Source organism: Oikopleura dioica, chromosome XSR (assembly GCF_907165135.1).
Source record: "Oikopleura dioica chromosome XSR, OKI2018_I68_1.0, whole genome shotgun sequence".
Lineage (NCBI taxonomy): Eukaryota > Metazoa > Chordata > Appendicularia > Copelata > Oikopleuridae > Oikopleura > Oikopleura dioica.
The window spans coordinates 10,993,660-11,015,237 of record NC_137294.1 but is presented as its reverse complement, the minus strand read 5'-3'; the positions used below and the strand labels follow the sequence as shown (position 1 = coordinate 11,015,237).

The 21,578-nt window shown below is 41.0% G+C and overlaps 7 protein-coding genes across 7 annotated transcripts; 4 read left to right on the top strand and 3 right to left on the bottom strand.

Moving 5' to 3' along the window:
- Positions 1 to 3,851: 3,851 nt before the first annotated feature.
- LOC145707025 (uncharacterized) lies at positions 3,852 to 6,161 on the bottom strand. The gene is made up of 7 exons (XM_081784499.1): positions 6,087 to 6,161; positions 5,131 to 5,998; positions 4,889 to 4,922; positions 4,643 to 4,730; positions 4,394 to 4,598; positions 4,131 to 4,334; positions 3,852 to 4,087 (listed from the first exon to the last, which is right to left on the bottom strand). Exons 2-7 carry the CDS (start codon positions 5,560 to 5,562, stop codon positions 3,875 to 3,877), a joined length of 1,176 nt encoding a protein of 391 aa, XP_081640625.1. The 5' UTR covers positions 5,563 to 5,998; positions 6,087 to 6,161; the 3' UTR covers positions 3,852 to 3,874.
- Positions 6,162 to 8,203: 2,042 nt separating this feature from the next.
- LOC145706970 (NADH dehydrogenase [ubiquinone] iron-sulfur protein 6, mitochondrial-like) lies at positions 8,204 to 9,039 on the top strand. The gene is made up of 3 exons (XM_081784437.1): positions 8,204 to 8,382; positions 8,433 to 8,549; positions 8,817 to 9,039. The coding sequence occupies exons 1-3, from the start codon at positions 8,221 to 8,223 to the stop codon at positions 8,952 to 8,954; spliced, it is 417 nt and encodes a 138-aa protein (XP_081640563.1). The 5' UTR covers positions 8,204 to 8,220; the 3' UTR covers positions 8,955 to 9,039.
- A 33-nt stretch (positions 9,040 to 9,072) lies between these two features.
- On the top strand, positions 9,073 to 13,053 carry LOC145706969 (ATP-dependent RNA helicase DDX54-like). The gene is made up of 8 exons (XM_081784436.1): positions 9,073 to 9,295; positions 9,395 to 9,632; positions 9,674 to 9,865; positions 9,934 to 10,262; positions 10,560 to 11,138; positions 12,162 to 12,432; positions 12,525 to 12,718; positions 12,762 to 13,053. Exons 1-8 carry the CDS (start codon positions 9,210 to 9,212, stop codon positions 13,006 to 13,008), a joined length of 2,136 nt encoding a protein of 711 aa, XP_081640562.1. The 5' UTR covers positions 9,073 to 9,209; the 3' UTR covers positions 13,009 to 13,053.
- A 54-nt stretch (positions 13,054 to 13,107) lies between these two features.
- LOC145707638 (uncharacterized) lies at positions 13,108 to 16,853 on the top strand. Its single transcript, XM_081785196.1, has 5 exons — positions 13,108 to 13,181; positions 13,228 to 13,358; positions 14,337 to 14,413; positions 14,464 to 14,698; positions 15,903 to 16,853. The coding sequence occupies exons 1-5, from the start codon at positions 13,120 to 13,122 to the stop codon at positions 16,295 to 16,297; spliced, it is 900 nt and encodes a 299-aa protein (XP_081641322.1). The 5' UTR covers positions 13,108 to 13,119; the 3' UTR covers positions 16,298 to 16,853.
- On the bottom strand, positions 14,725 to 15,540 carry LOC145707639 (uncharacterized). The gene is made up of 3 exons (XM_081785197.1): positions 15,399 to 15,540; positions 15,263 to 15,351; positions 14,725 to 15,113 (listed from the first exon to the last, which is right to left on the bottom strand). The coding sequence occupies exons 1-3, from the start codon at positions 15,523 to 15,525 to the stop codon at positions 14,784 to 14,786; spliced, it is 546 nt and encodes a 181-aa protein (XP_081641323.1). The 5' UTR covers positions 15,526 to 15,540; the 3' UTR covers positions 14,725 to 14,783.
- LOC145707640 (uncharacterized) lies at positions 16,372 to 17,179 on the bottom strand. Its single transcript, XM_081785198.1, has 4 exons — positions 17,022 to 17,179; positions 16,756 to 16,928; positions 16,557 to 16,708; positions 16,372 to 16,494 (listed from the first exon to the last, which is right to left on the bottom strand). Exons 1-4 carry the CDS (start codon positions 17,128 to 17,130, stop codon positions 16,398 to 16,400), a joined length of 531 nt encoding a protein of 176 aa, XP_081641324.1. The 5' UTR covers positions 17,131 to 17,179; the 3' UTR covers positions 16,372 to 16,397.
- A 91-nt stretch (positions 17,180 to 17,270) lies between these two features.
- On the top strand, positions 17,271 to 21,107 carry LOC145709315 (uncharacterized). Its single transcript, XM_081786994.1, has 11 exons — positions 17,271 to 17,569; positions 17,737 to 17,897; positions 18,015 to 18,155; positions 18,198 to 18,292; positions 18,458 to 18,581; positions 18,934 to 19,036; positions 19,081 to 19,277; positions 19,327 to 20,000; positions 20,176 to 20,452; positions 20,497 to 20,750; positions 20,796 to 21,107. Exons 1-11 carry the CDS (start codon positions 17,271 to 17,273, stop codon positions 20,910 to 20,912), a joined length of 2,442 nt encoding a protein of 813 aa, XP_081643120.1. The 3' UTR covers positions 20,913 to 21,107.
- The last annotated feature ends 471 nt before the right edge of the window (positions 21,108 to 21,578 follow it).

The following is a 21,578-nucleotide window of genomic DNA, read 5'->3' as shown; positions in this document are numbered from 1 at the left end:
AATTTTGTTAAGAAATTTTTTACTCCTGACGTTCATTTTAAAGTCACCTTGCACAGAGCTACCATTGACCAAACCCTAACCCTAACCATTTCTCGAACCTGTGCCTGAGTCAGGAACCCTGATTCTGACGCTTACTTTGGCCAGTCTGATTATATTTCAAGCCAAAGTAACTTTAAAATAGGCATCACGGGTAGAAAATGTTTTCAATCTTAAAAATGAGCATTTTTTATTCCTAAGACACGTAATATTGTTCTGGAATTCAGGGTCGTAAAAATGGTGACTTCGAGTAGTTACGAGTGTCTAATTGGCGAATGAACTTATGTATCGCGTGAAAATGGCCGGATATAAAGCGAGCCAGGCTGGTTAACCCTCACTTCCGATAACTTCCGGCCGTGACCTTTTTTGTCCCTCCAGCCCGCTCCGGGTAGCCCGTCGCGAGAAGGTTAATGGCCATTTTCGTGCATTTTGTTGAATCATGACGTGCATAAAGCACGGCAGTTAAACAGCTCAGAATAACCTAATCCCCGTTATTAGTTTTATACTTTTTAAGGATTCTCCAAAACCTTATTTCTCCAATAGTGGACCACAAAAGGCCATCTTGATCTAGGTCTTGACCAATAAAATTGGGAAAAATGGATAAACAACGACTGGGCTCGACAAACTGTGTAGAAAACCTGAGTCAGGATTTCAAATAGTTTAAATAAAAAGCCGCCTCGCGGCTTTCACAAAAACGAAGCCACATGACAGCTCTGTTAACTTGACCATTCAGCGACTATTTCAAAGCCTGACTCAGGTTTCCTACTCAGGTTGCCGAGCGGAGAACAAGGTTACCCCTTACACTTATCGCGCGGTGAGTGATGTCATTTCTATTCTTGCCCGGAATCATCATAAAAATGCGGTCGAATGTTTGAAATAAATATACGAGTACTAATGTCCGGGTGACGGGTTATTGCTTCCGCTTTCTAAAAATAATTGCGCGTCGCTCCAGATGCGCCGGAAATCCTTTGCGCCCTCAAGAACTGTCTGACGTTTCGACAAAAAGAATCAAATTCAAGTTTATCTTCCTTCCTTCGATTCGACCAGCGAGTTGGCGGTTGTTCGTATTCTCGATGAATAGCTCTGGTTCTTCGGAGGTTAAAATTGTCGGTAGATAGAAGTCGATACAGTCTTGAACTTGCTGTATACTTGGAGTCATTCGGCTGAAGCCTCCTCTCGCGATGTATTTTTCTGTTATGTCTTCGATTCTGTCTTCATCCTGAAAAAGAATTATTGTGAGTAGCAGGCCATTCTCAAGACAAACTTTAGTAGCGGGTAACCCTAAAACATGATAACCTCTAAACAATAAGACAGTAATCGTTGTAATATCAATCTTCAGAAATTTTAAATTGATCATCATTGGTCAATCCAATCCCTAAATCTAACCCTAACCGTTAAGGGTGTCACTAATTAAAATTAATCAAAATTGAAATGCCAACGATTCTTTGTCAACGAATACCATTTTAAATTTTGTACTTTTTCATGCTTACTTTATAACATGCTACACACTCATCAACATCATATTCTCCAAGACCATCGGGTCCACATTCATCGTAACAATACGGATCTGTGTTTGAAGGATCACTGTTTGGTCCAGCCAAGATGACTTCTTCTAGCACAACTGGATCTTTCTAAATTTCGGTCGAAAAGTAATTTTTCATTTTCGATGATTAAAAACTAAAGACAAAGAAAAGAGAGAGAGGATGTTTTAACGAGCATTTAATAAAGCCTAACGAGTAAAATATAGATGTCTTAGTATCCGTTGGCGATAAAAAAGAAATGTTGAGTGAAGTCATCGCTCTCTCTCTCTGACAGGCGAGTTTATTATTTATCCTAATCATTGCTTCGTTTTTCGACCTTTTCCTGTAAACAGTAGGCAAAAGGGATGATGGCATTTTCGACCAGTTCAACTGGAGTTCCTTTTTCAAGCGTTTCAAAAGAGCATTTTCCAGCCTTTTTCATCGCCATCAAACACTTGATTGGTTGAGCTCCATATAGTCTGAGATCAGCCAATCAGGAGCATGATGGCGACAGTTGTTATCGAGAGAATGCATTGTAGGAATTTATAATTATTGAATAAGATACCCTTGGTAATTGAAACAACGAATTCTTGGGTGAATAAGTCACGTGAAAGTCCGAAACCGAAAATAAAAATAGATAAGCTTAACAAGGTGAAGCTGTCCAAACTGTCACTGCTGATCGGGTTGACGCAATATATCATCATGTGGTGCTCTGCGAGCTGTCACATTTTATTTGAATTTATGATTTTACATCTCCGATCAGAATTGCCAGTTTTGATCTTTTTTTAGAACAAAGACCGCAAAATAAGGCCGGATTAGCATCACACCACGAAAACATTCCGAGCCATCTCCCCTTATTGATTCACAACTATTTCTTATGTCTTGTCTATTATGGGCCCCTTGGACTTTAAGGGGGTCTGAGTAAATACCTATACGATATGAAGCTTGTCCATATTGACAATATGATATTGACATATCAAAAGACAGGTCTTAAGGTTTTTATTTTAAAGGCAGTAACTTATAGCCAACAAATTATTCGTGCTACGAACAGTACTTTTGGCTATCAAAATCACCAAATAATCTTCAGGGAATAACTGTAGCTAGCATCTATTTTCCGTCTATTTCTGACTAAGAAACCAACAACCGCCGTTTATGACTATCGTTTATGACCGACTTTTTTTGCAGAAAAAAACCAGCTTTTGGAAAATTTTCATGAAATTAATTTTCAACGCTTTCCTGATTGTCTTCTTTTTCTCGAAAATCCGCTTCTTCTGCAGGATTCTGCAATTTGGGCGACGAGGATTAAACTCCTCATTTTTTTCATTTCGATATTTTTTTTCTTGAATCAGTCAGAAAATACTGCTTATGAAGTTGATTTTTCCGTTTTTGTTTCTTCGTTGATTTTCTCTTATTTTCTGGCTTCGGAATTGAACAAGCTCAAGAAGACTCTTCTCCCTCTTCCTTTTTTGTAATATTTATTTTGAGTTTAGTAAAATGTAGCGTCCGGAATAGGCGGTCAAAACCAGAGTCTAACTCGCGAGTTACGAACGATCTCTAACGACTCTCGCAGTTGGCGCTCAAGTGTAATTCGCTCGCTCAACTCAAGCAGCAGAAAGTTAGAAAACGAACACGAAGTAAAGCTCCTTCAATGGTCGAAATAACCCAACGTTCTTCTCGCCGGCTAAAGGTAACCCCTGTTCGTTCGCGACAAAGAAACATTGATGAAGTACGACAAGCGAGCAGAGTTCGGCGAGGACAGATTATGACGTGCTCTTGGGAAAAAGTCGATGAAAAAAGGTCAAGAGGATTGAAAATTGCCCGATGTTGTAAAATTTCGTAGAGCTCAATAATGAGCTCATCATTTTCAATTGCGGTTTCTTGAGCTGAATGTTGAGCTGGCTCAGCTCAAATTGAGCGGAATTCGAGCTGGTTTTCGAGCTGTTTGAGCCGCTCACTTTAGCTGGAAAAGTCGAACTTAGTTGATACAAAAATAGTTCAAAAGTTCAGGTCATCATTCTTTTTTGCTCGTTATTCGAATGCGAGATCACGCTCGATCACGTGTCACTTGAACTGGGGTTTTCTCGAGACATTTTCTAACTGTTTCGAAGTCATTAGAAGTGATGGTACGTTACGACGGGAGTTATGATTATGCTCGCAACGGCGCGGTTCCTTCTCTCTCTCTTTCTCTTTTGCTGAGAAGGAACGGGCTCTATAAGTACCGGTCTTAATTTGAGACGATTTTGGACGAGCGCTCTAATGGCTCCCCACTTCAAATAAAACTCAGAACAGTTCAATGCTACAATTTAATGAAAAAATAGCTAGAAAAGCAGCGCGAAGAAAAGTGCAAAAAGAGAAGAAGAAATCACCGTTGCCGAGCTTCCCAGGCTTCCATAAGTATCGATCATGAATTCGATCGTTGGCGGGAGTTTAGAATGAACTTTTTCGATCGCATGGGTGGCGTTATTCGTCCATTCGACGAAATGCTTGTATTCTCGTTCAAACTGAGGCCAAGGCGAGGCCGGATGACCATGCTTAATTTCCATCGTTTTTATTATCGTTATTTTTGCTTTTTACCTTGATGATGGAGGCCCAGTGATTGACAAAAATATCCACCATGTGGTACATGTATTCTTCTGGCCTGTAAGGGTTTGAAGGTGGACTATGAAGAATCTCCCAAAGCGACGTTGATTTTCCGTTGAGTTTGAGCTCCATGCTGGGAACATCGAGCATGAACATTATGTCCTCGGCGTGGCCAGCTCCGGGAATTGGATATTCAATCTGGCTTTTTCTTGTTTTCAGAAATCATTTTATCTTATCCCAACTTAGAAAATGAAAACTTCCCTTAGAAGATCAAACTTCATATCAACATTCAAGTAATAAACAGCGACAAAGGCAGATTTATCCGAATAAAGAAGAGCGTGTTCAAAAGCTGGTAAAACGAAAGCCATGTCCGCCCAGATCTTTTCAGCGAGCAGCTGGTATTCTAGAGCAGTGCAGTGTTTGATATCAGTGCAGTTTAGCCACGGCTCGTCGCTTAAAATTCTAAAAAGCAAGATTGCAAAAGAAAAAATTGAATAAAATTCCACCTGAAATAATTTTCGAAAATTTCCTCTCGATCTTTTTCAGGAACATATCGCAGCCTCTTTCCATTGGTTTTCGTTCCTTCTCCGTAACCTTTTTTTCTTTGGTTAGAAAAATTAAGCGATGCTAGAATGACGTGAAAATGTTGAGTTTGGAATTTGACCTTGGCTTTTCTCAAATTTCTTTAAAATTCCGTGAAAGTGCGGGCGAGAATGTTAATAAGCTAAGGGGAGATGTTCTAACCAGCGCGCCTTCAAGACTTTGGAAAACTTTCATTCGGTCGTCTTTCCCAGCATTCGAAAAAAGAACTTTCAAACTTTCAACTCGAAGTCAACTTCCTAGCGAACTTCTGTGTAGGCAATCTGCGTAGAAAACCTGAGTCAGGGTCCTGAAAGCTCTTAGAGGACCCTGATTCAGGTTTTCTGCACAGATTGCCGACCACCAACTTCATTTAGAATTTTGTCTTATTCAAACTGTTTTCGAATGCCTTGTCATAAGTTTTGACATCTCTCAAGAGCCACTTCCAAATCAAGCTTCCTTCGAACGAATTCGACCCAATCACATAAGTAACGTCATCAACAATATGTCCTCCTTCAAACTCCTCCTTGGCATTCATCTTGAAAAACTCGCCATCGTAATGGACTGGAGCCCATTCTGGATAATTCTCGAATTCTTTTCTGCTCTCCCGATCGGCAATTTCCAACTGAATAATTTCGTTCTTCGTCAATGTTCTGAAACGGTTGAGGATGTCTTCGCTGCTTCCGGAGCAAGCCAAGGTCGAGTTGATTTTCGCCTTGGTCTTTTCGCAAAGATGCTTGATCGCCAAGTTTCCGTGCTCAGAGTCTTGCGGCGACATGTCAAAAGAAGCCATGCCAGATTGTGAAATCGCCGTGCGGATCATGTTTGTTGACTTGGTACTCAACATGTGCCAGCCAACAGACCAGCCGCCCGCTGACTCGCCGCCGATGGTGATTTTTCTGGATCGCCGCCGAGATTACGCGCGTTTCGATGAACAAACTCAATTGCTGCTTGTTGATCTAGCAGACCAAAATTGCCTGGAGTTTCGGTCAGTCCCTCAGCACTGTAGGAGCTCAAGAAGCCGTGCACTCCAAGGCGATATTGAACCACAGCAACAATAATATCCTCCCTTGCCAGTCTGGAAAAGTGGTAATAAGCTGATGTTCCACTAGTCAATCCACCGCCGTGAATCCAGACGAAAATCGGGAGACGCGTGTGGTAGTTTTTCACTGGTCGGTAAATATCCATTGTGAGGCAGTCTTCGGAAATAAATCCCATGTCTAGCGCATCTTGTAGGTCATTCGAGCCAACGCCTGTTCCGATGCAAGCTTTGAGATTGTCGCCTTTCAAACAGCTCTAGAAAATTCTAATGATTTACAATTCAGCACCTAGATGAGACCTAGTGACTTTTAATGATTTCTAGAGCCATGCCTACAGCGACAGAATCATGAATTCCGCCAGCAAAGGTCCCGATCGGCTCCGGCTTACGAAATCGAAGATTGCCTTGAAAAAGTTGGCACTACTGTCATTACAGGAGTGACCTGTTTACTTATGAAAAGCAAACAGGAAAGTACTTCAGTTCAAACTCTTTTCCTTCAGGAGATTTCGCATAAGGTACTTGTTTGAATACTTCAAAATGTTTTCCCGTTGTCTGGTAACCGATAAGGGTCCCTTCCTCTAGTTCCACCTCGACTTTGTTTAAAAGACAAAATTATCTCTTCTTCAAATTCAAAAATGCTATTAGGGTGGTGCTCAAGCTTCGAATATCTTATAATGAAATAATTTCCTGAGCTGTGTTTTAGACCTGAGTCAGGGTCGTGACATACCTTTGATAAAAGCCGCGTAGTGGTCTTATTTATTAAGAAGCCGCAAAGCGGCTTTGTATAAAAATAAAGCCGCGCAAAGCTCATTCAGACCCCTGACTCAGGTCGTGGACACAGATTGCCGATCCCAGATGATATAGCTTAGCTAGCTCAAAGCTAGAAAAAAACTGTTTATTTTTGAAAAGGTTCCTGTCCAAGCTGATCTTCAAAAATAAATCTTCAAAGCTCGATTCTCTAGTGAAAAGTTCATCCCTCGCAAATGAAGTCCCTAAAAGAAGGGGAAATAAAAGTTGTCTCATTATTCCGAAAGAACACACGCCCAGATAGTCACAGCTTCTTATAAACAGCTTCCATGTTGGTCCAGCGTAAATAACATGTCATTTTCTTCGATAAGCTGAGAATAACGGAGAGCAGTTCAAGAGAGTACTTAACAAATGATATATTTAATTAACAAAGAATAAAAGTAACTAAAAATTTGGTCACCAAAACAAGAACTAATGGACAAGCCGGTGGCTACTTCACCCTCATATTATAATTTAATATGAATGCCATCTTCTTTCAATGAATTTCCAAATAATGCATTTTCTTTGTTTTTGTGTCTTAAGGGTAGAACATGAAATCGGCGCGCGGCGCCTCGCTCGCCCAGCGCCCTCCGTGCCCTACTTTTCAGAATGCCCTTAAATCGGAACGGATAAAGCTTTTCCAAAATTTCTTCGGATTTCTGATCATCAAAGCCTTACCTTTTCACAGATCAAAAATGAGCAGAATCGTCAAAGAATAAATCGGAGAAAATGACATAAGTTGGTTAAACTTTATCTTCTCTCGCAATTCTTATCCGATTTTTTCAAATTTAGATAGGTCAAAAGTGCTCCGTTAGACCTAAATTTTCGTAGTCTCAGAATTAATTTTAAAGCTTCCTAAAGTTCCACACGGCTTCTCAAAACAAGTGCTTTCACGCCGCGCCGCTTTTCTCTCACGCTGCGCGCCTCACGACGGTGCAGCTCTCACTTCAAAAGCTCATAAAAAATTGCATAAAGCTTCAAAATTAATTCTGAGACTACGAAATTTTAGGTCTAACGGAGCACTTTTGACCTATCTAAATTTGAAAAATCGGATAAGAATTGCGAGAGAAGATAGAGTTTAACCGACTTATGTCATTCTCTCCGACTTATTCTTTGACGATTCTGCTCATTTTTGAATTGTGAAAAGGTAAGGCTTTGATGATCAGAAATCCGAAGAAATTTTGGAAAAGATTTATCCGTTCCGATTTCAGGGCATTCTGAAAAGTAGGGCACGGCGGGGCGCTGGGCGAGCGAGGCGCCGCGCGCCGATTTCATGTTCTACCCTTAAAGTGGACCTGAGTCAGGGTCCATGAAAAAGAGATCTATTTCTAGTTCCTATTATCTATTTCCTTATCTTTCTCACCCGAGTAAGTATTTGTACACAGTTGCCGAGTGTAGAAAACCATTTATCTTCCAGCAACGCTTTGTTTTCCTTCGAAGGAGAAGCCCTTGCGCCGCCCAGCCAATCAGCGCGCGCCCGCTGAGGAAAGCTCTGCATCCGAAGAAACCGAAAAGGGGAAGTCTTGAGAAAAAATAGAAACAAGAGAAAAGTCAACGTCTCTAGAATTTTTGGCCCCAAGAAGAAATTTTTCCAATTATTAACTTCAATTAATTGTTAATTCATTCTATTATTTTTTATAATGATTATAATTCTTTTCTCTTTTTCAGAAATTGCTCAGGATGCTTCGTCGAGGATTGAGCATCTCCCGAAGCGTTGTCCGATTGAGCTCGGAAAAAGCTCCAGCTGTTCAGAAAGTTTCCACCGTCGATAACCAAGTGACGCACACTGGCCAGGCCTTCCCTGAAGGAGACTTCAGAATGAACAGATATCTCGGCGGAAAGGTAAAAAGCAAAGAAAAAGAAAGAAACTTGGAACTTCACCTCTGTTTTAGAAAAAGGCACTTTCTGCTCGATGGGCGATTGATATGATCGCAGAAGAGCCAGTTATCATGACTACTAACCGACGACACATGTGCGATGGAACTTATGGAGGTCTTAATCAAGCTGTCGTAAGTAATACTAAATCGTCACTCTAGAGTTGGCTGAGCTCTCTCTGTAGAAAGCCTGCGTAAGGGTCTGGGCAAATTTATATCGATTTTAGTCAGGAACTCAGAATAGTGTCCCTATAACTAGAAGCAGGACCTGACTAAGGTTTTTAGACAGCCCAGATCACGAAGTACCGTTTTTAATCTATTTTTAAATAGACTGAGGTTCTCACAGGGGTTGCAGAGCCGAGAACCTAGCTCTCATAGAGCCACTCCTAACAGGAAATTAAGGGTCACCCTCGAGTTTGGATCAACCTTGACGACGGGCAAGTGCACGAATGCCCGTATTGCGGTCTCCGATACCAGAAAGTCCCCGCAGCCGGCGCTCAGCCTATTTCGAAGACCGTAGAAGAGGAAGAAGAAAATTAATCTTTCTTTATTTTATTTATTTTTCAAGAATTCAGTATCGCGTTCAGAATTTCTGTTCACAATTTAAAAATCAGCAAAATAAAAAGGCTATCGAAAGAAGGAACATTTTCAAGAAAGCGTAAAAATGTCGGACGACGAAAGAATGTCGGTCTCAGAAAAGGCTCAGACTCAGAGCCGGACATTGACGAAGAGGAGAGTCGAAAACTTGTCCAGCAGCAAAATAGAAAGGGCAAAAAGTCAGGAGGATTTCAATCGATGGGGCTCAGCCACGGCGTTTTCAAGGGTATCTTCAGAAGAGGGTACAAAATACCCACTCCTATTCAAAGAAAATGCATTCCTAAGTAAGTTCCACCCCGAAGATTGGCAATTTAAGTCTTTTTTATCTAATTGCGTGAAAGCAGCCACTCTGACCTAGAGGTGTGTTTTACATTTAAAACTAGAATTCTTGACGGAAAAGACGTCGTCGCAATGGCCCGAACAGGTTCTGGAAAGACCGCTGCTTTTCTGATTCCCATCCTTGAAAGATTGAAGAAACGAGAACAGCGAGGCCCACGAGTCGTCATTCTTTCACCAACTCGTGAATTGGCGATTCAGACAGCGAAGTTTACCAACGATTTGTCCAAGTTTTGCAACTTATCCGTTGCGGTCATTCTCGGAGGAGACAGTTTGGACAATCAGGTAATCCTCAGCCATCTTTATTGACTTTTTAATGATTCTAGTTCTCTCAACTGGATCAAAACCCGGACATCGTTATTGCCACTCCCGGGCGATTGCTGCATTTGCTCGTAGAAATGGACCGAAGACTGAATTTTGTGAAAATGGTGGTTTTTGACGAAGCGGATCAATTGTTCGAACTCGGCTTTGCTGAACAACTCAATGAAATTCTAGGACGACTGCCTGAAAGCAAACAGGTACTGTCCTGTCTCCTTTATGTTTCTTTCCCAAAGCAGCACCTACTAACTAAAATCGCCCTTTTCAGACACTTCTATTTTCCGCGACGCTTCCAAACAAAATCCTCGAATTCGCGAAAGCAGGCCTTCGCGACCCGGAGCTAATCCGTCTCGATGTAGAACGCCGCCTCCCGGAAAACCTGCAACTTACGTTCTTCCACGCGCGACATGAAGACAAAATGGCAGCGCTCTTGCATCTGATGGGAAACGTCATAAAAGCGGATCAGAAAATCGTCATTTTCGTCGCCACCAAACATCATGTCGAGCTTGTCAAGTTGTTCTTGGAGCGATACAATTATCAGCCGTGTTATATTTACAGCTCAATGGATCCCTTTGCTAGAAAGATGATGATTTCAAGGTAAAAATATGGCTAAGAAACCGCTTTCTTTCGAAATAGAGCTTCTTTTCGGTCAATCTTAGATAATTTCTGTCATTTTTCTGATGATAATTGACCTAGAGTTTAAGAATTCTTCGCTGTTTTCGATGATTACTTATGCTTTTATTTAAAATAAGTTGTGTTTTCCCCACTTATCCACTTATTCAGTCATTATTCCTCGATTTTTGCTATTTATTTATACAAAAGAGTGATATTTTGGTCATTTTTTAGCCAGAAATTGATGATAATACTGCTTGAAATTAACTATCTTATATCTAGGTTCCGTCACGAAGACGAAGATCCAGAGAAAACGACAAACATTTTAATCACAACCGACATTGCCGCTCGAGGAATCGACATTCCTCTTTTGGACGCAGTTGTCAACTTTCATTTCACTGCGAAAGCGAAGACATTCATCCACAGAGTTGGCCGTGTCGCGCGTGCTGGTCGACCTGGACACGCGTACAGCATCGTTTCAAACGAAGAAATGCCCTATCTTCTCGACTTGCACGTCTTCCTCGGCCGAAGCCTTGGATTTTGTAAGGACGGTGACACGACTTGGGACGGAAAAATTGGCCGCTATCCTCAAGTAGCAATCGACGAAGAAGCGGATTTAATCTCCACAGCGGTCAAAGAATCGGCAGATATTCAAAGCCAAATGAAATCGGCGGAAAATGGCTACAGAGGCTTCAGAAGGCACAAAGAAAAGCCAAGCTCGGAGAGCTGCAATAAATTCAAAGAAATCGACATGATGACTTGCGCAGTTCATCCGATCTTTGGCTCTGGCGCGGCAGAAAGACAGTCGATTTTGGACAAGATTGCGACGCTAAAACCTAAACAGACTATTTTTGAATACAGGTATGTAGCTTTTGAGGATCAACTGCGAAGAGCCATAAAGAGTTATCAAGTGATAGTTTATTTTTGAATTTATTATATGACGTGTTTTCGAAAAAATCACTCAGGTTTTTTTATAAAAACGCGCGCGCGACCAATTTTATCGAATAAATTATCTATTTTTGGGGCTCCCTTCAGCTGGTTCTGGCCCAGCGGTGATGGAGATCACGATGGCAGGCAGAGGGGAAACAAAGGTCCGAGGTTCGAGTCCCAGACCTAGGCACCCCTCATGCCTGAATATGGGAAATTGCCTCGCAGAGTCGTCAAATTGGGGGCGACTCGTAGATTGGGAGCAAATCCATGGTTACGACTGTGAATCTTTCTGATGAAATTAAAAATGCTCAAAATTTTTCTTGAGATTTTTCAAAACCCTTAAAACCCCCTCAATTTTCGACGGCGATTCTTTTGAGCTATAGAACGTCGAATAAGTCCAACAGAAACCCCTTAAAAGTTCCCCAAAAGATAACAAAAATGCCCTAATCTGGACTTTGTTACGCAATTTTCGGGGCCATAAAGTCAAACTTTTCGGGTTAAATCCAGCCTATTCGGCTCAGAATTCTCTGCTCTTTCTTCTGAGCACGAAAAAATTTTTAATGAAAATTTGCCTCAAGTGAAGTTTTTTAATTTCATCTCTTATCCCTTTTATTTTATTTTTAATTTATTAACTTATGATGAAGAAATAGAAAACTTTATGGAAAATTTCGATTCATTTTACAGATGACGTTTCCACGCAGGCAAAAGCTCTTTTATGAAGAATCGTTGTCGTAAAGGACGCTACGGTAGTTATCCCTCAGCGGGACGTAGAGGTCCGAACCACTCCGTCATTTCTAAGTTAGTAAGCTTTTTTTACGTTATCAAGCACTAAACAATGTTCTCAATATAATTTGAACAACAGTGAATTGAATAACACTGAAAAAGAAAGGGTTTAAAAAAGGGTTCCAGTGCGCAAAAGAGATGGCGCCTTCCACATACTAAGATTTCTTTTAGGGACAAGAAATGCAAAGGAAATGTCTCTGAAACAGCCTATGCCGCGAATGTGATGCGAACTCTTCGCGAAAAGAACGCAGAACAGATCGAAAAATTCAAAAGCATCAAACAGAAAAAGATTTTAAACACACTGACGGCGGCTGAGAAGTCAGACGATTACATTCCGTATGTGAGGGAAAGTGACGCAGCAGATCAGCATTTGGGAATTAACGCCTTCCAGTCAGAAGCTGCTGAAGTTATGCTCAATAAACAACTAGAACCTGGCCAAAAGGTAGTATTCGAATTTCGAATGGAAAATAAGGGTGTTTCTTCATTTATTTACCGAGAAAAAGTCGAAGTCCACTTCCTAAAAAACGCTTTCAGCCAAAAGTCGGGCGAGTATGGGATCGAAAGAAAAAGAAGTTTGTAACGAATCAAATCGAGCAAGAAAAGAAGATCAAAACGGAATCAGGAAATTGGATCAAGCAAAGCTTCAAAACCGGAAAATACACAGAATACCTCGAAAAAAGCAAAGCCGGCTTGCTTGACCAGGACTCTGGCGACGAAGATGCTAATAGGTTCGTTTTCATTCTGCTAATCTCGGAGTAAAAGTTCGTTTAGGAATCATCAAAGCCAGAGTCGACAAAATCGTCAGAACTTGACGAATTTGATCAACAGAAGAACGCGTGGAGGCGGAAAGAAGGCACAAGCGCGAGAACAGGGCGCGCTAAAACGACCGGAGCAGATTTTGAAAGAACGAAAAGAACGAGATCGCGAAATGGCCAGACAGTCCGGAAGAGGTCGAGGTGGAAGAGGCGGTCGTGGAGGAAGAGGTGGACGAGGAGGAGGAGGAAGGGGAAGAAGATAGTATCGGAATCGTGTTTTTATCGCTGTTTATACTGTCTCTCTCTCTCTGTCTTTCAATAAAATATAAAAGATATTCAAAGGCACTTTTCTTTGATCATTTTTTCTTTGAAGAATGCCGAAAGGAAAAGGCAAAAAGGGCAAGAAGAAGGCAAAGGATGAGAAACCCTCGTTTCCGTAGGTCGCTATGTTAACTAACTCTGCTTTGAAATCATGGATTCAGGCGGTCGTATTATCTGAACCAAATTGAAGAGCTCGAGAATCATCTCAGAGAGCTGGAAAATAAACGCGACAGTGAGACCTTTCTGGTGCAGGAAATCGAGGCGAAGTTTAAGCAAGAAAAGAATCTCTCAAGTAAGTTTTTTGACGGTGGGAAGATTTGTAGAACTTGATCTGCTTAAGGGACCCCGCCGATCGAGCTCCGCGCGCTTCTCGCTCTTTTTCACTCTCACTCTTCAGCTGGTTTAATTCTTTCAATTATCGTGATTTTTGTACACGAACTAATCTTTTGATGCTCTTTCATCTCCATTTCTTAAAATTTTCATAGCTTATTGCAACGTTGAGTTAGGGCGAAAACATTGGCGCTCGATTTCAAGTGTACATAAGTACTCGAATTATTCGGATTGACACTTCGAGACTGCCCTCATTGAAAAGCCCGTGCCTTCTTGCATAAGGCCTACTTATTGAGATTAAATTATAATTTATCCAGCTTTCGTAATCGAGCGGTAAATAAAGGTTATTCTGACCAGCGCAGCGGAATCCCGCGCCAACAGTATAAAATGCCCGTGTTTCACGCCGAGCGCTCCAGGTGACCCGCATTAATCCCACGATAATCGGATAAGTAAACTCTTCCGGGAAATCCCAATAAGTAGGCCTTATGCAAGAAGGCACGGGCTTTTCAATGAGGGCAGTCTCGAAGTGTCAATCCGAATAATTCGAGTACTTATGTACACTTGAAATCGAGCGCCAATGTTTTCGCCCTAACTCAGCGTTGCAATAAGCTATGAAAATTTTAAGAAATGGAGATGAAAGAGCATCAAAAGATTAGTTCGTGTACAAAAAATCACGATAATTGAAAGAATTAAACCAGCTGAAGAGTGAGAGTGAAAAAGAGCGAGAAGCGCGCGCGGAGCTCGGTCGGCGGGGTCCCTTAAGACTTTTCTCGGAGAGATATAATATTGATACGGGTGTCACAAGATTAACGTTGATAAAAACGGCTTCGAACAGATCCAGTTCTACATAATCTTAACCACTTTTTTGAGCTTGAGAAGTGATTTTACCTTCTCAGTTTCGTATTTTTTAACTTCTACTAACAAACCTGTTAACCCTTAGATGACATCGCATCATATCTGCAACATATGATCCGCGACAAAGACATAGAAGTTGACATCATGACAGAGGAGAAAAACGTGAGCGCTATACTTTTCTTCCCGTTCATTTTAACCAACATTAATTGAAGTCTGTGTTCGACGAAGCTCGGATAAATGAACTAAACGATCAGCTGTCCCGAGAAGAGATGAAGCAGAAGTCAGAATTGGCCGATTTGGACTTTGAAAAGTTGAAAAAACAGGGCGTGCTTCGCGAAATGAGCGAAATTTCATACGACAAGAGGGTTTTGGAGAAGAAGATTGCCGATCATGAAGCGCAACTTCAAGCAGACAAGAAGTCATTCGCCGAGAAATTATACGACTTAGGTATTTTATTGATTAGAATTGAGGATATTGAGTCGGAAATTTTGATATCGAGGAAGAGAGTATGATTTCTATTGATTTTTGCAGTTCAAAATTTAAAAAAGAAGCTCGTGAAAAAGGCAAGGGTCAAAAAGAAGTTAGGAAAAGCGTTTTGAGTTCCGCTGAATTGGGGGTTTTCAAGATGGTCGCATTTGCCATCAAAGTTGCAGTTAGAGTAATGGGATTGAAGAATGAGTCGATTTGCCTCGCATTCTTGTTTTGAATGGCCGAGCTTGTCTTCATAAGCGGCAAAGAAATCGAGCACTTCGATGCATTCTTCCGGGATAGTTGTAGTTGTTGTGGTCGTTGTGGTTGTTGGCTCAGCTGTTGTGGTTGTTGTTGATTTTGTGGTAGTTACCTGCTCGCAAACTTGCTCCGGCTAAATTTATTAATGAGCATATAATTAGGTGATAGAGCTTCTATCAAAGAGGTCTGTCTTGAGGATTGTTACCCGTGCGAGACCCTTATATTTAATACCCTTAGAATAATGACTATTCTTTTCTCTGGCATGCTTATCATTTTACTTACGAGATCACAGTTGTCGTCCGTCCCTGGTCCAAAAAGTGCAATTTGTTCGTTGTAAATAAGTTGGTCATCATAGCTGAATGAATCGCACTCTAAAAAATAATAGAATAGAAAATAGATATTATATTTGAAAGTTTACTCGAGTTATAAACATCCAGCAGTAATTTGGACGTCTTGCATAGATTAGACAAAGCCGTCGTTGTTGTCGCCGCTGGATTAGCCGTCGTTGTTGTCGCCGCTGGATTAGCCGTAGTTTCAGTCGACATTTTTAGTTTTCGATTTTCTCTAAATATTTTTTCTTCTATTTACTAGCTTTCTAAACAAGGTGAATAACTTCTTCCTAAAGAGAATAATCAAAATGTCAGAGAGGATTAAAAAGGATAGAAAAAGCAACCTGACGAGCCCTAGCACTTGCTGGACCCGATTTTTGAATGACTCTTGTTTTGAAAAATAACAGTCGTTATATTAACTCCCTTTTCATATTCACGGTTATTTTCCGAATCATTACTCCTTTGAAGCAATTAAATGAATTTGGCAATATCCATCACCGTGATTCCGTAGTAATTCAGACTAAAACTATCTGCGGCTTTTGGGGTTTTGAAATCATAGAAGAGAATTCCCCTATTCATCAAGATTTTTTCAGAAAAGGAAGCGATTCAAAAACGCCAGGCGAACAAATTCGAGATGATCAACCGGGTAAAAGATCTGCACAAGGAATTCGAGGAGCTGTCGATCGAGCAAATCGCCATTCTCAACGATGACGCGACCAAGAAGAACCAGTCTCTTGCCAGGCATCTTGCCATTTCGGACCAGTTAGCGAGCAATGCGATTGAAGACTTTAAAAAGCAGAGGAAGACCTTTCAGAACGCGAAAATGGAGATGAAGACGTTTGAAGATCACAACGAAACTGGCGACGTTGTCGATGGGACAATCATGGCGCTGAGAAAGGAAAACTCGGAAAAGGCGAAAATCATGCAGAATCTTGTCATTTCGTATCGAGAAGTTGAGGATGAGCTTGATAGGAAATCGGATTATTAAATTGCCATATAAAGTTTCTGCCCTGCTGGATTTCATTATTTTTACTCATAAATTTGAAATAATGAGACTTTTTAGTTTTTAGTAAGTTTTATTAAAAGCCTCAGTTTATCAAGTCCGACTTATCGATCCAGCGGACGACGATTTTAGGAAACTGGTCTCGTAGAACTGCAGCATCTCTCTCGGCTTTCGAATGCTTACTGAAATAATCATTGATAGTGTTGACAGTGTCATTGTGTAAAATAGTATGAAATCTACTTACCTATAGTTTATTTTTACATAGTCGCCTTCTTTTTTGATCCACCACATCTTCAGCGCCTTTCGAAGCTTATGAATGTTCACTTTTTCACCACCAGGGTAATTGACCCAATAAAGGGTCAGCTCAATCCAAGTTCCCTTTCGCTTTTCTGGCTCCTAAAGAAAAGTTTAAATAGATAAACTGTGAAGTGCTTTTGACAAACCTTTTCTTGCGCTGGACGCTTGTATGGATGTGGTCGACGTGCTTTTGTCGAGCGATGTCGTCGAGAGTTACGAGGTCCAGCTCGTGCAGCTTCGAACTGCTTTCGTTTCACCGGGTCAGAGAGCACCTCGTACGCTTCCTTTATCCGGATGAACATTTCGTGCGCGTCCTTCGCTAAATAAACTGTCATTTTTACCGTCTTGACTATACTATATAATTTGATCTATTTATTATTTAGAAGCTTTTCAAGTCATGATAAAAGCAAACCTTTATTCTTGTCCGGGTGAAACTTTCTCGCCATCTTGTGGTAGGCTTTTTTAATTTCAGCCGTCGATGCTTCTGGCGTAACATCAAGAGTTCTGTAGTAGTCCTTCATTCTTCCCGGTAGTCTCTCAAAAACGGTCTTTTTCGAAAGTGACGCTGTAGGTATGACTGAAATCTGATTATTGATAAACTGATTTTCTCAACCGATTTCTCAAATCTAGATGCATCCCTTTTTAATAACCGATAAAAAGAATGAAAGAAAACGACGATTCAAAGGCTGTCCGAAAAGAACTCCAAGAACTTGAAGAATGCGAAGGTCCAAAATTCTTCCAGCAACTAAAGGATGAAAAGGCCCAAATGCTCCGCGAAATCGAAATCTGCAAAGAAAAAAAGAAGATAGCAGGGATGGCTGCTAAGGTCTACAGAGAGCTGGGTCAGCAGATTGTCAGGGACGTTCGTACGGGAGGACTGAGAAAGAAAACGACGAAGAATCTTCTGACGCAAAAGAGTCTCGTTGCTCCCGAGATCATTTTGGAAGATATCATTTCCAAGCCGAGTTCAACTGTTCTTTTCCGTTCTTCTTGAATTTTGGGAGACACAGTCGTCTCCCCTTTTTTTCGCTCAAAACCATCTTCATCTATGCAAATTATTTTTATATATTTAAATGCCAATATTTTTCTATTTAAAAAAAGCGTTGCTCAATCAAATTTCAATTCAGGTTGTTTATGAGCTCGAGCGACGAGTTCTATGATGCCGAAAGTGATACAGTCGAAGATCTCGAGACTCCAACCGTAGAAGCAAACGGTTGTTTCATTCCTGTAGCTAGTGATGGAGACAATGGCCAAGTTTTGCCGAAGCCGAGGCTTTCGAAGGAATCAGGTGACTGCGAGTTTTGTTAGACCTACAGGCTGTAGGCTACAGCTTAGTAGAAATCGAGGTCACAATCTTGTCGGGCCTAAGAACATCTAACCCTTGAATAATATCCTCTCTCTCTAGCAACTCCTTCAAAAGAAAAACCGCCTCGACCTCCTCCACCAAAATTCGGCCTCTCGAAATCCGCGCCTCGTCCAAACACGCTTCCTGTGAATTTCCGTTTAGGTTCAGGCTTCAACTTCAAAAGTAAAGACTCTGCATCAAGTAAGACTTTTCCTTTCGGGTGTTTTGAAATCTATCAACAAGAACAGTTATCAAATGAAAGTAACCAACTAGGACAAGACGATGCTCTTCTGACTCCCAACTCGACCGTCGACTCGATCACAGCCGAATTCACAAAGGAAACATTCGCGTTTTAAATTGTAATTTATTCTTACTCCGAAAGGATGATCTGGTTTCATCGATCGATCGCAGCCTTCGGATCAAATTTAATATTTTCCCGTGTCTCTGTCCATCGCGCTAGTAGCGGCGTCGGTTTTTCTTCTTTTTCAAAACGCTGAAAAAAGAGGCTGTTTGCTCCGAAGAATTTGGAAGAAGATTACTCTGGCACAAGCTCTGTTGAATCCGTTTTTGAAAACGCGTATAAGTCAAAGACATCCTCGTTGGATCGGAGAAGAAAGAAATTTGAAGGAGAGGATATATTTTTGATTTCAAGGATCCTGAAAGAGACTTTATAAAAGCCGCGTAAACAAAATTCACCTTCACCGAAATTACCATCTTTATTCTTTTCTGCCGAAGTCGCTTTTTAAAGGCCTCTTTCAAGATCTTCTCTCAGGTCTTAAAGGTCTGTAAATTACACAGATTTTCGAGCTATGTGTACTCTGATCAAAAACGCTAGTAAGAAATCAAGTTTACGACCCCCTACCCCCTATTAATTTATACCCGAGGGAAACAGAGTTAATTCACCAGAGATTTTTGATAAACACGAAGTTAGCATTAGCAAATAGACAATCTAGCTTTTGCCAAAAATATCCTTGAAAAGACGACTCTAAGAGATCCAGCCTTGACAGTGAAAAAATGAACTCCCGATACTTTTCTTGTGCCGAACTTGTCGAGGAATTGAACGGAGATGCAAAATTAAAACGGTAAAGAGCAATTCATTAATTCGTTTGAGGTAAGTTAAACCTAGGGACGATTCGATCCGAAGCTCTTTGAGATCGACTCACTCTCGAATGGCGGCAAGAACGAACTTGAGTCTGCGCCGCGATTCTTACAGAGAAAACGATTTGAATGAAGTTGATTCATCGGAAGTTCCAACTAGCGCCGAAACTCAACGAGTCTGCGAAGTTGATAACTTCATTGCTCCCCAATCGCCTCCAAATTTAGGTAAAAACCTATTGGTTTACAATTGCTTCCTTTAAAAAAAATATTGCAGAAAAATGCGATTCAATTTCATCCCTTTCATCTGAAATGTCTTCAATTGCCTCTTCCGCCTCCGCCATGGCGCGAAAAGTGAAAGGAATTCACCAAACTTTCAAGTCTCGTTTTCTCAAATTTCGAACTCGACAAAACCCGCTGAAGCAAAACTCTCAATCCTCCCAACTCTCCGTTGACCCTCCAGAATCGGACATTGATCTGGATTGCGCGATGAGTAAGAAGAGCGATTCTAGCGGCAGCCTCAAGCTCAAATCTTCAAAAAAGCTGCTGAGGGCAAGCTCGAACAATTTGCCACTGTCTGATTTGAGCTTTGTCCAGGAGCTGAGCCACCAAAGCAAATCGTCTCCGATCTACATTTTGAAGCTCAACGCCGATTCAACCCTCCTTGCTGCTGGAGGAAAGGAATCGCAAATCACCGTGTTCATCCTCAACGCTGCCTCGAACAGCGAAAAATACAAGATGACGAGTAAAAGCTCAAACTCGGACGATTTATTTTGCGACGTGCCCTTCCGCCAGTATTTTGGCCATAGCGGCGATATACTCGACTTAGCTTGGAGCAAGAAGTCTGGGGATGATTGGCTGTTGAGTGCCAGCAGTGACTGTTCGGTTTGCTTGTGGCACATGAGCAAGATGGAGGCGATTTTGACACTGAAACATCCTGAACCTGTCAAGGTAATGGTCTTATTCGACTATCCTCTCGTTTCGATACTTACAGATAGGCCAGACGCTGATAAACTCCTCCAGTGATCTTTTTGAGCTTATTGAAATCACATGGCTTCAATTGACCTCTAAATTAGTGTTCATAGTGAAATCAAGAATTGAATTTTTTTTCTTAAAACTACTTTAGTGCGTCTGTTTCCACCCAGAACACCCAACATTCTTCGCCTCTGGAAGTGTCGACGGAATTGTTCGATTTTGGGACATCATGTCCGAGAAAGTCATGGCCTATGCTCATCTGCAACCTCGATTGAAAAATGGAGAGATGATCAACTGCGTTGAATTTGTCAAATTTGGAGAGTGGCTTCTTGTTGGCACCTTCGACGGGCGAGTTATTATTTTTGAACGAGAGCTGGAGAAGCTCAATTATTATACCGAAATTGTGGTTTCGGAAAAACCAGTTACAGGTAAAAAAGTGAAGAGGGATGATTTTTTATGTTTTTTTTTTTAGGAATTTCAACTGTTGACGAAAAATCATCAGTTCTCGTGACTTCTGGCGACTCTAGAATTCGCGTCTTCTCGCTCGACAGTTTTCAAATGACGTCAAGATACAAAGGCGTCCAAATAAAAGAGCATCTGATAATTTCGGCTGTATATTCTCCAGTCCAGAAGTTGATCTTTTGCGGCTCCGAGGATGGGGCCACCTATTGCTGGCGCATTTCTAGTGATCGACACGAGAGCGCTTCGAAATGGCAACGATTCAAGGTAAGAAAGGTCTCGAATCGTGAACGCAACTTACAGTCATTTCAGATGCACACTTCAAGCATAAACACCGTATCAGTTCCTTCTACGCTTCCTTTACATTCCTCAACTTTATTCATCGCAACTGGCGACGACGCCGGCCGCATTTCAATCTTTTCAAATTGAAGCCTACCCAAAAGTGTTCTCTTCCATGATTTCTGTGAAAAAAAAAACATCAGGAATTACGAGCTAAAAACAAACAAGTTCAGCTCTTAAATATAGAGCTTTTCATTTCCTTCCGATTTTCATTTTTGATGTGCCTTCTTACTTCTACATTTCTATTATTCAGACAAAATAAAGATAATCATTTTCAAAAGTCCTTCTTTTTATTCACGATTCTTTTTCATTCTTTTTATAAGACTGGCAGGTTTTTTCGCAAGTTATTTATTGTTTATCGAAGTAGTGCTTGCACGATTTCAGCAAATTCTTCCTACTGCGCTAGAAAAAGTTTTTCCATTTTATATTTTGATGTGCATGTAGCCTGTAGCTCTCAGTTTTATTGCAAAATCAACCGAAAGAGGGCGCCACAGAATCTGCTTCCTCAGCGGGGGGTTGAACCAAACTACCCTGTAGAGGGCCTCTTGACCGTTATCTGATGGAAATATTTTTAGTTGACTTTGTCTAAAATATTTAAAAATAATCAGATTTTGAAATTCACTTTTATATCATAAGTGCTTGTTACTAATTCGGAGATCAAATACATCGACGAGGAGATGAGCAAAGCTGATGACTCCAATTTATGATTCTTTTATTTTTCTCTTTTTTTTTACTCACCTTTTTAATTTTCTCCCG